The 14,853-nt window shown below is 38.6% G+C and overlaps 1 protein-coding gene across 1 annotated transcript in view; it reads right to left on the minus strand.

The window, feature by feature from the left end:
- The window catches only part of GPC6 (glypican 6), a 1,059,846-nt gene that overhangs the window by 103,114 nt on the left and 941,879 nt on the right, over positions 1-14,853 (minus strand). Inside the window, exon 5 of the mRNA XM_061170848.1 lies at positions 9,472-9,602. Within this exon, the coding sequence (XP_061026831.1) occupies positions 9,472-9,602 (131 nt within the window). The remainder of the gene's footprint in view (positions 1-9,471; positions 9,603-14,853) is intronic.

The following is a 14,853-nucleotide window of genomic DNA, read 5'->3' on the forward strand; positions in this document are numbered from 1 at the left end:
TGGTGAATGCTGTGTATTTGGGGTGGGGGAATGGGGAGGATAGAAAGAATGTTCCAGGATGAGGAATAGCACGTGCAAAAACTTAGAGATGAGAAAGGATGCTTCTTCCAAGCAACAGAGCCCAGGCCATTTGTACGTCTGGTGCACATAGAGGTTCTCTCACCTCCTAGACTAAAACTTTTACTAGGACTCATGCTCTGTTGTTGGTCTTATTCACCACGACGTCCACAGTGTCTAGCACTGGGCTCGGCAGATAATCGGTGCTCAACAGTTACCTGAATAATTTAAGGTGCGGAGAGTGGTGAGTGGTGGACCCAGAGGGGCAGGCCAAGGACTACATCGTGCAGGAACATGTCTGGGTTTTATTCAAATGGCAACGGGGAACCGTGGAAAGATATTAAGCAGGGGAGTAATGTGAACACGTTTGCATTTTCAGCAATCCCTCTGGCTACAGTGTGGGAGTGGATTGGAGTATGGGAAAGCCAGAGGCAGGGAATTAATTAGGAGGCTATAATCCATGTGCTGAGATGATAAAATTAGGGGAGCCACTGTGGATGGATTCAAAAGAAACTTAGAATGACTGTTTAATGGGTTTCATTATGGATTGACTGTGAGGGCCAAGGGGATGCGGGGAGTTGAGGGGTCAGCTGGGTGTCTAGCTAGGACACAAGAGCTGGAGGCGGGGGGCGTTCTCTGGGATGGAGAAACCTGGGGAAGGAAGGGTTAATGGGAGGAAAATGAGCTTGGTTTTGGACAGGTGTATTTGAGGTGGCGGGTGGCAGTGTGTAGCACACAGTTGGATAAACAGGTGTAATCAGGAGAGTAATCTGGGCTGGAGAGAGATTGGGGATGAAAACTCCTACCTTTGCTGTAGCCAACCCAGAAAATTGTGTCTGAGATGTTTCAAATTTTCTACACAAGAACTCTTTTTGTCACCTACCCCCATGAACCCCGTGTTTTAAAAACATTTTGTTTAGTTAACAGATTATATGTATTAATAAAGAAATGATAGATTTTCAAAGGGCATCTCAGCGATTTGGCTGATATTTAAGATATATTCTGGGACAATAAGGAGGCAAAATAAAAGAGGGGAGTAAAATGTGTTAGAAGAAAAAGACCTACAGAAAGCCATATATAATTCCAAATTTTCTGGCAGAACAAGTTGCTATAAACTCACAGAGGTAGCTCCTTCACACGTTTAACTACAGGCTGGCTGGAGTAATGACTCCACCAGGATCAAACCAAACTGCATAGTCCCGAGTAGAAGGAAAGTGCTAAGAGTTGGGGATAACTGTGTATTTGTGAGACTGGTCAGAGGCCACTGAAATCCCTCTAATGCAGTATCTGCTGCCCATGGGAAGCATGGCTCTAGGGAAGCAGTTTCTCCTCTGTAAAGGCAGGAGGAGTTTGCAAGAAGACTTTCTTTCAGGAAAGCAAGAGGGTATCTTGCTCTGTTTCTAAGAACACACTGAGTGTTAAAAAGTGAAGTGAGTTTCAATCACCTATTCTTGAGTAGACTTCATTAAATGCAATCTTCTCATTTTTGCCCTGAAGTTAAAGTGAAAAAAAAAATCTTAAATATCCAAAGGTTAGAGATAATCAGGAGTTTCCCTTTATAATCAAAAGGAGAAAAAACATTTTTTTTTAAAAAAACCTTTTACGTGGAAAGAAAGTTAAAACTATCTTGCTTTGGATGCACTTCCTATAAATGCATCTTAAGCATTTTTTTTTCAAACTTTCATTTTACTTTATAAAAAAAGGTGTCTTTTTCCCCACCTTGTATCTAGCATCTGAAAAACCTGGCTTTGTGGTCCAGTGATGTTAACACACAGGAAAGAAACAGATTCTGGTTTTCTGTAGAGAAATGAAGAAATCAAAGAATCAAAGATGTTTCAAGGTCACTGCTTCTTGGTGGAATATTATAAGTGAGAACTGGCGGGCAGAATACTAGCTTTGAAATTTGAATAAACAGAAAAAGTATTCTGAATCTAGAAGTCATTGAGAACTTGCTCTTTTAAAACAAAAGAGGAAATAGAAATAGAACTCAAAGCTTTATAAAGTGAAGGGCCATGTGCTTTTTTCTCAGAGATCAGGCAGAAGGGACGGAACCATTTGTCAAGGGAATAGGCCAATTATCCCCTTCATGTAAGAATAATGTGAGGTTAGGCTGAGGCCGCTGACATTCCTCTAAAACCCTTTGCTCTGCTGGCATTAGTGCCACCGATAGGCACGGACAAGAGTTGGGTTGCTGTCGTCACCTCCATCCACTCTGCTCTGCCCTCAAGCCCACTTTCCTCCAAAGGCCTTGTTGATGAGACGTTTATTCAGTGCCACGTGCCATGTCGTAGGCCATGCAGAAATATATGTCCCTTTCCAGGGGAGTCTCTGCCATTGAAAATAATGTCATGCATGAGTGGATTCAAATGCAGGTGTGTGACTCTCAAATCTGCTCTTCTGATCTTAGATGCTAGGGACAAGCTGACAGACCATCATGGATGAGGCAAAACCACAGAGTCAAAGCTCTTTAGAATTTACGTAGCATAGGCATTTTCCATAATAACAATGAAAATACTTAATTTGATGAGTAGTTTTGATTTGACAAATTCCACGCTAAGCATTTTACATGGATTATATCATTTTACCCTCAAACAACTTTATGAGTAGATACTACTAGCATCCTCATTTTTAATGTGAGTTAATTGAGTTTGGACAGATAAATAATTTGCCCCGACTCACACAACTAGTAAAAACCAGATCCCAGGGCTGTCTGACGTCAAAATCCGGTCTTGTAACGTTTATGCTATTTGAAAGAATACAAGACGAACTTCAAGTATATTTTAAGGTATTTTCTATTCCTTATTGTTGAAGTCTTTCTGGCGTTATATTTTCATGTTCTGAATTCAACTCGACAAAATGTATTGTTGCTTCCATGTGTAAAATGGCATGTTAGAACGGTTTTCTGTAGAATGTAAGAGTGAGTAAAATAACTTATAATTCCGGGAAGGAGAAGATAAGTATACAAATAACCATGACACAAGGAATAATGTGCCCACTGCCTTAAGAAGGGCACACATAACACAGGGGCTCAAAGAAAGGAATGGTAAATGCTATTGGAATAAAAATATACTTATTTGAACTAATTCTAATCAATGTCCTTATATCTGAAGGAAGATATTTTTTCCATGTGAACTCCCAGGATTTTATACCTGAATGCTTTGAAAGGAAAAAGTTCCAGAGAAAAGAAAAATATCTGAATGCTAGAAAAAGAAACCTAATCATTACCGAAGAGATAATGTTCATAAAGCTGTAAACTGATAGAGCTGGAAAGGGGACATTTGCATTAACCCCTCTCTTTACAGATGAGGAAACTAAGACCCATTAGCTAAAGGCAGAAATTATTACATTCTCCTTTCTGTTCTCTTAGCTTTTTTCATCTTCATCTGAGCTGTAGATTCGGAAAGAATTGTCTGGAGAAAATTAAGTAACTGAAGGCCATGCTGCTCTTCTGTAATGGGTTCTACCCTCGTCTGTAATAAGTATTAATTGAATGGATGGTTTCAGTTGGAATTTAATGTCTCCTTTCTTAATTTAGATTATATCTGACAAACCAATCTTTTCCTGGATTAGGTTTGAAATTATTCCTAATACAGTTAAATTATATATAGTGAGATCAGTTTCATCTTCCCTGATAGGATAGAAAGGAGATTATCAACACATCTGAAATTCACAGGCAGAGAGACTCAGCAAGTTTAGTTCTCCTTTCCTTTGGAGAATTTTCTCAAACCTGCCAAGTTCAGAACTCCTTTGATTTGGGTGGTTAACAGAAGTGGTGGGATAATGAGGACCCTTTCCTGTCATTGATGAAGATTGTGAACTTGGTGAACGTAATAAGCATTGGTTGGGGCTTGAAGAACTAACAACTTGTGTTTCTCTTCAGTAGGTTTCCCTACTGATCAGAAACACTCATCATTAGTATCATCATCAGTAGCAGATTTCAAGCAACAGTCTTCCCTTAGATGGCTGGTTCCTCCAATGCTGCAGTACATCTGGTCCTGGTGGGGAGATACATACTGAGGAAACAGTGGCTTGCTGGGAAAATCTTTTTCTTTGGATCAGACAGTTCTGGGCTGCAATCCCAGCTCTGCCACTTCTTAGTTGCCTGACCACAGACAAGCAACTTAATCTCTCTAAATTTAACATTCTTTACTTATAAAATGAGGAAATGAATGCTTTACAAGATTGCAGTAGGATTTGAAATAAATACATAAGGCATCTAAAAAGAGACTGACGCTTGGGCAGAGAATCTGTTTTGTCCTCTACTATATTCCTTGTGCCTGGTACATGAAGGGTATTTACTGAATGAAATATAGTAGGTACTCAACCAATGGTAACCATGATGATTGTCATTGTTACTAAGTGATTATTTGTGCAAAAAGAAACCAAGAAAAATTTTAATATGTTATTGTCCCTAGTCTTAAAAATGTGTATATAAATAATATTATATGTTAATATAATGATATATGTTATAAATTACATAATATATATAATATAATATTATATAAAGGACATACAAATCAAGAGTTTGAAATAAATGCCATAATGTTATTACCAAAATATTGTAACTTGATTATACAACTTGGAATAGCCAATGTATTTTTTGAAAGGAATATCCGTGTGCCTTACCCTCAAACAGCTTAGCTGTGGGCTAAATGGGAAAGGATAAAGGATGTGACTCTACCTATAAAAACAGATCTAAAATTTGAGCCTGAACACACATGATGAGAATAGATCTCTTCATTAATCTGCAATCTCTCTAATTCAGGATCTCACTGATTAGGTACAAAAAACTAGCTGTTCCTACACCTGAAACTTACATAATATTGTACATCAACTATACCTCAATAAAAAAAATGAGCTGTTCCCTCCTGTAGATATGATGAGGACTACTGCATTAGAGGAGAGCAATTTCGTATCTGAAACTGATGTGTTCCTCTCTGCCTTCAGATAGAAGAAGGGAGAGAAAAGTAGACTTTTATATTTTGTACTATTAAAGCTCTAGGAAAGGTTGGAAGCAATGAATGATGAGGCTAATAAGAGAAATATTTCATTAGCATTTAGCATGGTGGGAAGTACTGGGTATAGTTGTAAAGGGAATCAGAGAGAAAGACAGACAACTTGAATTCTGGCTTTGCCGCCTCTGTTTCCTTACCGTCTCAGGCAGGTTTTTACTGAAGGCTATTGAAATTTCTCTCTCTTTTTTTTTTTTTTTGTTTTTATTTTTTTCTTTTTCTTTTTTAACATCTTTATTGGAGTATAACTGCTTTACAATGGTGTGTTAGTTTCTGCTGCATAACAAAGTGAATCAGCTATACATATACATATATCCCCATATCTCCTCCCTCTTGCCTCTCCCTCCCGCCCTCCCTATTCTCTTAATACTTGATCTATTCAGTGAATGTTTACTAAATCCCACCCTTGTGTGGGATTGGCTCTGTAGGCACATGCATCATTAAGATGCAGACATGAGCAATGTGGGATCTGGAATCAGACACTCCTGTGTGTACTCCTACACACACTATGAGACCTTTGTAAGCTCCTTAACTTTTCTAAGGCTTAGTTTCTATATTTGGAAGATAAGGGGGAAGAGCCATCTCATCACAAGCACTGTTATAAATATTACGTAATATAAACCATGTAAAGCACAGTACAGTCCTGGCAGTAAGCGTTCAACCCATATGAGCTGGTAGTTATAAACATTGCTGCTTTTCTCAACGAGCCTCTGGGAATGACTTCCATCAGGAACTGCTGTAATAAGGTAAATGATTTTCCAAGGAGAAGTTGCCAATCGTATCCTGGAGTAAAAAGTCATTTTAATTTGTGAGCTTTACAACCCTCAGGGTGTCTGGCCCCCCAGTTAGGGAATAGCTTCTGGACTCACCGGAAGCTCTGCTATCAGAAATTAACAAAGTCGCTGGTTATGCGAATGCTCGAGGCAAAATCTGGAAATCCAGAATTTCAAATTTGATAAGACTGTTTATCAACAATGACTGACGGTTCCTTGGCAAAAGGAAAAATTCAACCATCCAGTTCTTAGCTAGAATGTAGATTTTAGACTTTAGTTCATGCATAATTTCATGGATGTGGCTTATGTGGAAAATGAAACTACATGTTTCCAAATTCCATTCTCTTGAAGAAATAAAACCTCTTTCAGAACATGTCCATTCCATCAGCAGATCCTGTTGGTGTTTCCTGCTAAAGTTATCCAAATTTCAACCCCCTAATTAACCACCTCTGCACCATACTAAAGGCTGGCTTTGGTCCTTTCTCCATTCTGTCCTCTAGATGAGACCCTGTCTCCCATCCCTCTTTCCTACAGAGCTTAGCTGCTCTCCTCTCTCTTCCCTCCCTAAACTCACTCCATCTCCTTCTCTCTAGGTCAAGACTACCAAATATATATATATATATATATATATATATATATATATATATTTTTTTTTTTTTTTTTTTTTTTTTTGGTTTCTAGCTTAGTTGAGATTTTTGGTACTATTGTTTTATGATCCTCCAGACTGTATCCTCTCATGAGTGTACTCTTACATGCCCTACATTATTTCTATTCTTTATTTTCTTATTTATTTATTTTTTCCACGCTTCAGGGCTTGTGGGATCTCAGTTCCCTGACCAGGGATTGAACCTGGGCCATGGCAGTGAAAGTGCCAAGTCCTAACCACTGGCCTACCAGGGAATTTCCCATTATTTCTGTTCTTGATTTAGATATTTCTTACAACGAAAAGGTGTCTTTTTCAAAGTGCATGCCTTATTAACAGCCATAATATTATAATGTGGTTGGACAACTTCCATAAAAATGTCTCATCCGCATTCTGGTATGAAAGAGAGTCCATCTGACCTCTTAGAGAATTTTTAATAGAAAAAGTTGACTTGAACACATATGGACACATACCAATGGAAAGCTCTGCTTCTAAGGAGCGTGTGATGGTCTCAAACCACAGACACTTTTGTGTTTTCATGCCCTCTTCTCTAGGGCTGTTTTGAACATCAGTTGCCATCGAGCCTGGTTACTCAAGCACTGCTGGGATATTTGGCCTCTCAAAACAACATTAATTGGTTTCTAGGCAATAGATTTGAGAGGGATAGATAATTGCTTTTCTTTCACGGGAAAGAAAGAAAATGGCTTTTCATGCAACTCCCAAATGTGCTATTTCCCCAATAGGTGATGGCACCTTGGAGCATCCTTCTTTACACAGGCTAACCCAAGCTCACTAAAACCCGAAACTGGGCCTATGAAACTCTCAGCCCATCTGTCTCCCAAGGAGAGAGAGAAAGGGGCCCAGGCCAGATTCTTTCTTACCCTACTTTCAGCCCAAAGCTAGTTTGATTCATACTCAGCCAAGGAGACCTAGTCAGATTCCATGGATTTCTTTCTGCTCTGCAATTTCTCCCTACCACCTGTCTCCTTCTCTTTGATTATATTTGAAATCTTTTCCACAAAGGATTTTAAAAATTGAAGAAAGCTAAACATGTAACTCTTTGCCTGACATATTTTTGTGTGAATGACTTTCAATTAAAATGCAATCACTCTGTCATCAGGTTGAAAGGACTGATGCAGATTTGGTTAGTGTTTCAGGACAGGGAGACTGGTGAAAAGAACAGAAGGGCACTGTGTAGTCATCAGTGTGGATAAAAGGGGTGATGAAGGAAAAGGCCAGAGAATCACTGCAAACTTCTAAATTTTGCTTAAGGAAGGTCCTATTTATTCTCAGCTGGGTGGGGACAAATAAAAATTGTGCATGTCCATGTCCTGGATGTTGTGAATAGAGCTGCAATGAACATTGGGGTGCATGTGTCTTTTTGAATTATGGTTTTCTCTGGATACATGCCCAGGAATGGAATTGCTGGATCATATGGTAATTCTATTTTCAGTTCTTTAAGGCACCTGCATACTGTTGTCCATAGTGGCTATACCAGGTTACATCCCCCACCAACAGTGTAGGAGGGTTCCCTTTTCTCCACACCCTCTCTAGCATTTATTGTTTGTAGATTTTTTGATGATGGCCATTCTGATCGGTGTGAGGTGATACCTCATTGTAGTTTTGATTTGCATTTCTCTAATAATTAGTGATGTTGAGCATCTTTTCATGTGCTTTTTAGCCATCTGTATGTCTTCTTTGGAGAAATGTCTATTTAGATCTTCCACCTATTTTTTGATTGGTTTGTTTTTGGATATTGAGCTGCCTGAGCAGTTTGTATATTTTGGAGATTAATCCCTTGTCGGTCACATTGTTTGCAAATATTCTCTCCCATTCTGAGGACATGGAAGCAACCTAAATGTCCAGCAACAGCGGAATGGATGAAGAAGATGTGGTACATATATACAATGGAATATTACTCAACCATCAAAAAGAATTAAATAATGCCATTTGCAGCAACATGGGTGGACGTAGAGATTGTCATGCTGAGTGAAGTCGTCGGACAGAGAACGACAAATATCATATGATATCACTTATATGTGGAATCTAAAAAAAGGGTACAAATGAACTTACCTACAAAACAGAAACAGAGTTACAGATGTAGAAAACAAACTTATGGTTACCAGGGGGTAAGGGTGGGAGGGATAAACTGGAAGATTGGGATGGACATACACACACTACTATGTATAAAATAGATAACTAGTAAGAACCTACTGTATAGCATAGGGAACTCTACTCAATACTTGGTAATGGCTTATATGAGAAAAGAATTTTAAAAAGAGTGTATATATGTATATGTATAACTGATTCACTTTGCTGTACACCTGAAACTAATATAACATTGTAAATCAACTATACTCCACTAAAAATTTTTTAAAAATTAAAAAAAATTGTACTCCTGATATTTGTGTTCTGCAGCTGCAAACCCAGAATCTCCATCTCTTTTGATTTATAAAAATATACTATTTTAAAAAAATGTGTGTTTGACTTCATACAAAGGGGCATTTTCCTCTGAAGTTTCATTAATGAGGGTTACATTATAGTCTTAAAAAAGGAAGTCAGATGGAATGTTTAAAAATTTACAAGCAAACATAGAGAACATTTGCCTGGTTTGTGCAGCTGAAGACATAATTAGAAGTTCCTAGAGAGAGAGAACAGGGTGAGGGTGCGCAGAAATTTCAACCATTAAAAAGAAAATTCCCCCCAAATTGCTCACAAATGTGAGGGATTAGTCAATATACTTGGGGCTCTCCAAAACTTTTTAGCAGCCAATAATTTCTTCATGATTAACTGCAAACTAAAAGCTTGCTTCCTTTCTCAATGCCATTTTGTTAAACAGTTATAATGAAGTAGCAAATTTGTCACGGGACAGGAAAAGCTCACGGACAACGTATTAGAATTTATAATCCTGGCCGACATATCCAGTTACTTCAGTTTTAGATTACTACACTTTCTTTATTAGCAGACAAATGACTAAGGCAAATACCTTTGCAGACACCTGCATGCTGTTCTCTTGCATGTTCATGATGGCTTCAGAGATCTTGACATCTATTGGGTCCATGACCGACTCAATGTTGAATGGTCCTTCCAGCCGCTCTGCCACCAAGAGCATTGCATCTGTTAAAACACAGGAACATGATTTATTTGAGAACTGGGAACCCCAGCTTCTAACCTGCGTTTAAACATTTCCCACATGACCGGCTGAAAAATGACCACTCATTCAAATTTTGTATTTGCTTTTATATAGTTCAAAATGGAATTGATGACTCAGTTTTACAGGAGTATTTTATTTTATTTCATTTGAAGGCTTAAAATTATTTTACATATATAGAATCAGGCTTGAAAATAAGTTCAAATTAAGAGAGTTGAATATACCTAACTCTTTCAAGTGAAGTTAAAGAAAAATCAGGTCAGGTTCAAAAGTAGAGTTAACCTCTTTTCTTCTGGAGTATGGAGAAAACTGAGAATATTGAAGACGTGTAAATGTGAGAGTTTGGGGGATGCGCTATCGTCAAGACCCAACTTAAGCGTATCTGCGTGTATGAAGCATTTCTGGATTTCCCAAGAAGGACAGACCTGTCCCTGCTTGGTGCTGTCACTCTACCCAGCATGCCCTTCTGTTTTTAACACTTTGACACGCTCTGGGAATAGAGAAACTTCTCTTACTTGGTTTTGCATATTCAAGGCTTATTATGGTGCCTGTCGCATTGTAAGCTTTCAAGAAATGTCTATGAAATTATATTGAACTGAACTGAACTAAAGTACTGCTTGGGAAGCTTTAGTTTTCTGGAGAAGATGCTAATAGTGATACGGAGGCAAGAGCTGTGAATTAGGAGTGAGTTGCCCTGGGTTCCCAACCCTGCCACTAAGCAGCTGGATGGCTGTTGGAAAAATCTCTGAGCTTACTGGGCCAAAGATTAGAGAGGTGTATAAAAGGGACCTGGGATGAGGAGTCTCCCAGCGTCTACGGTGAGTGGCATAAGAGGCAATATGCCCATTCCTTTGCAAACTGGCCCAGTTTTGTTCTTAGCATCCAGGACATAGTTTGGTAACTTGTCTCCACCAGGACTGACAACTAGAACTTTCTGTGATGATGAAAATGTGGCTATTGAAACTTGAAATGTGGCTAATGTGATTGAAGAATTAAATGGTTAATAAAGTAATTTGCCTTTAACTAATCTAAATATAATTAAAAATATCCCCTTGGGACCAGTGGCTACCATATTAGATGGGGCAGCCTAGACTTTTAACATGTAGACACAATAGCCCTCACATTTTTCAATTGTTAAAGCTCTTGGGAGCCAATCTTAAAACGCTGTCCCTTTTCAAAATAATACATGTTTATTATCAGACACTTAGAAAATACAGAAAAGAAAAATGAAAGAGAGAAATACACCCACAATCCCACTTCCCAGAATAACACTATAAACAGTTTGGTATATGCCCTGTGTTTTTTTTTTCCTCTGAGCATGAATATTTTAAGCATGCAACTGAAAATATACCATACAGATATCATATACCATACAGATAATCTGCTTTCTAAATGTAATATATTATTAATGTAACATGCTGTTTATAGCAGCTGATTTTTAGTATTAGTGTGAGGAAACCAAATTTCATTTTTATTACATGTCCTACCATGCTCAACCAAAGGCCACCATCAAAAATTTTTCAGGGTTATAAGTAGTTATGAATTAGGCAAGTGAGAAACGTTTCAAGATAGATGAATTTTTATAAGAAGGCACTGTCTGGGAAGCAGAGTCACATTTTTAAAGAACATCAGGCTTTGTGAACATCAGCTTTTATACTATCAACTGGCTTTCTCAGCCAGACCTAATAACTGGGTTTTTGATCTCCTCCCTATGGAATGAACGAGACTAAAAGCATCCAGGGCAGCACTTGAGTGTCAGGGAGGTCCCGCTATCCCACCCCCATTCCCCGTACTCGGTCCCATATTTTTCTCATGGACACAAGTCACATGAAAAACTTAAGTGTGAACAAGGACTCATAAAAAACTAACAACATATTTGCTGATTTTTCCCTTAATGCAGATCTATCTGTGTATGTTACATCAGGATATTATAACAAAAGTAGTAATTTCTCTGGATCTTAATGACCTAATTATCTGGCAATATGGACAGAGGATGCACCTTGTTTGGTTGTAGTATTTAGATATTAAAGATGTTTTCTCCTTTAAGGTTTTAAAAGGTGGCCTGAGAGCTGTGCTGTTTCTTTTATATCTTTATATCTATGTTGTGTATTTATAAAAAATAATCCCCTTTACTGTTAGACTTTCCAACAGGCTTTTTGATGAAGATTAATTATGATGAATGAGCAAGTTTCTCTAGACGGGTGTATTCTGCTAGAAGAACAAGGAATCTTTGTACAGGAAAAAGAATTGGTCCTATGGAGTTATCCAACAAATGCAGTTAAAGGAACTTATAACTATGGGATACTTAATTGTGTGTTTTAGACAAGTATTTGCATAAATCATTATACAAACAGTACTGGTCTATCACAGTATATTTATCCAACACGAATGGGTTGAGTTGCGGTAGTAATAACATTAGCTCTACCGGAAGTCTGTAGGCAGTAGTGCTCTGGGCAAAAAGGACAAGCTTTGGGTTGGATTAGAAGGACTCAGCAAACTGTCACAGTTGGAAATGATGGGGTCTAAAATATCTCTGAGAAGGTTCTCTTCTTTAAATTAAAACAGTCCCTTCTCTACCAGACATTCCTTTCAATAAGTAACGCAAAAAGCTGTTTGATTCGTATCCTAAAGTCAAGAAATTTCTCTTTGGTGATTTCAATCATTTGGTTCCCTGTTCCTCTCCCACCACAGAGCTCACCTTTTAGCTTCTGGGGTCTGCAAACTCAGCTCTTCTTTTTTGACTCCAACCATGAAAAGGGTGACCCTCTCCCAAGCAGTTGCCTGCTTGGCCTTGGAAAATGGCCATCCTACTGATGGTCCTGTATATTAAACATGTAATCAAATGGCCACATTTGCTCAAATTGGTTGGCCCTGAATTTCCATTCTTTATCTCAATTCATTTGCTTTGTTATACAAACTAATTTAAGGTGATACATTTTTAGATGTAGATATATGTATTTATTTTTCTTTTAATTTAAATCACCAGTCGGAATATGCTACTTTAAGCTATCTGGTTTAATTTTTTAAAAATACACTAAAAAATCACTTTAATAAGTAAAATTAGAGTCTCCTTTGAAGACTCAAAGGCCAATATAGATTGGCTCAAAACCTCAGAACCATCGTTAAGAGTAGTAATGTGCATGCAGTTAACGATACTGTATTGTATACTTAAACATTTGTTAAGAGGGTGGATTTCATGTTATGCGTTTTTTACCACACACACACACACACATGCACACACACACACACACGCAAAGAATAGCAATGACTTTGTGCTGATCAACTACAGAAGTTCTTATTAATCAATCAAACTACCTGTTGATAAATCATTAACTAGTATAAATGTACCCCAATATATTGAAGCTCTATATTGCTTTTATAAAGAAATACATGCATTCTTCTAATTCCTGGAAAAGCTCAGATAAAACTGGGTGGGAAACATTTGGATAAAATCACATGTATGCACTGATTATAGCCATACCCAGGTTTTTGGTTAGAATGAGAGGAAGGCTGGCAGAGGAACGTAAACAGTGGTTTTCTGGGCTCATATTTTTCTACCTCAAAGTTTTTTTGTGAAAATAAGTTAATTGATAGAAGGCCAGATAAACCTACACAAATAAGTGGTATATCAACGACCATAAGTAGAAAAAAAATACATGTCTTCTTATAATATAATCATCCCTCCCCTCAATCGATTCCTCTGTTCCATTGTTCTAAATGTACATGACTGGATTTCCCAGGGTCACAAAAAGAAAAGCAGCTTTTCAGAAAATTCCTCTAATATTTTGCATTTCCACTATAAAGGGTCATGCTCACAGCAGCTGCCTTTAGGAGTCTAGTTTAGACACATTACAAGGTGAGAAAGTGGCAGTGGAAGGCCAGAGTCCTCAGCCCTGGGACTTGGAACAGGCCTGCAAGCGGATGGTGGCTCTTCCTCGGGCCCCAGACCCCAGATGGCGAGAGGGTGTGCGTGGTCCATCCGCGTCCACTGAGCAGCCAAGCGCATCCCTGCTTGGCCAGTTTGCCTCCCACCTGCTGGGCAAGTCTCTCACCAGTCAAGCTCCCCGGGTGTCAGGAGAACATTTTCTCTCCTTTGGGGCTGGGGGAAGCCATGCTTCTCTCTCCTTCCAAAGCAAAGAGAACACAGAATACTTTTATGACACCAAGGCGGTAGTTAGTAAGTTTCTCTGAAACCAATTAAGTCACAACATGGCCATAAGTTCCTCCAGAGGCTGACATCCTGCGCTATCTTAATTATCTTCGTGCCATTTACATTTTGAAATATTTGGAACTTTATTTTTAACTGTGCTTTTGGAGCTGTTATCTATTGCCAATTAAACCAGGGCAGTTCTAGTATGTCAGCTAATGATCTGCTGGTCCTTTCTCTACATATCTCCTGTGTTGTCCACATTTTGTTTCTCTTTAAACAAAGGACTATTCTCTTGCTCAAGCAGTATACATAACTTTTGTTTCTAAATGCAGAATGACATTTGAATGGATTAGAAGTAACTGGTATCTCAGCATGAGGTTCTGATGCACAGAGATGTGATGACCCTATTAGCATACCAGAGACATGTATAGCAGCTCAGCAAGAAGGTGTCCCCTCAAAGCCTGCAGGTAAAGCTACACCTCTGGGTCAAGGCATTCTGCCCACATCAGCATGCACTTTCTGGTTAGGAGTGAGGAAACCTGACTCTGGTTAGACGGACTCAGGTGTCTGGGTTTCCATTTGGGTTTGTCCACTAAATGCCTGAGAGATAATATGTGTCACTTAATACACAGAGGCCCATTTTCTTCATCTATTAAGTAGAGATTATGACAATCTCTACCTAATAGTGGTACATTAGGAAATCAAATGAGATGGTTCCTGTAAAGTAGTTAGCGCAATGCCTGGCATTCAACAAAGGTTAGCTACTATAAGGCACTATCTCTGGGCAGTGGAAGCAGAAAGGAGATGACCGACTGGCAAGATATTTTGGTGGAAGTATTGCCAGCAATTGATGTGAGGAGTAAGGGAGTAGAAGGCACAAGGATGACTTTAAGATGTATAGCTGGTGCTCTTTTGTATGCTAAATTAATGTTTTGATAATAACTGCTTTTTGATGGATGAGTTCATTACCGAGAGATACAAAACTGTATTATTTTCTCACAATGGGTCCCTTTGCCCATTAAAGATCACTACAAAGTCTTTGACTCACTTCCCATTGAGAGGTGGGG

This window comes from Eubalaena glacialis, chromosome 16, assembly GCF_028564815.1.
Source record: "Eubalaena glacialis isolate mEubGla1 chromosome 16, mEubGla1.1.hap2.+ XY, whole genome shotgun sequence".
Taxonomy (NCBI): Eukaryota; Metazoa; Chordata; class Mammalia; order Artiodactyla; family Balaenidae; genus Eubalaena; species Eubalaena glacialis.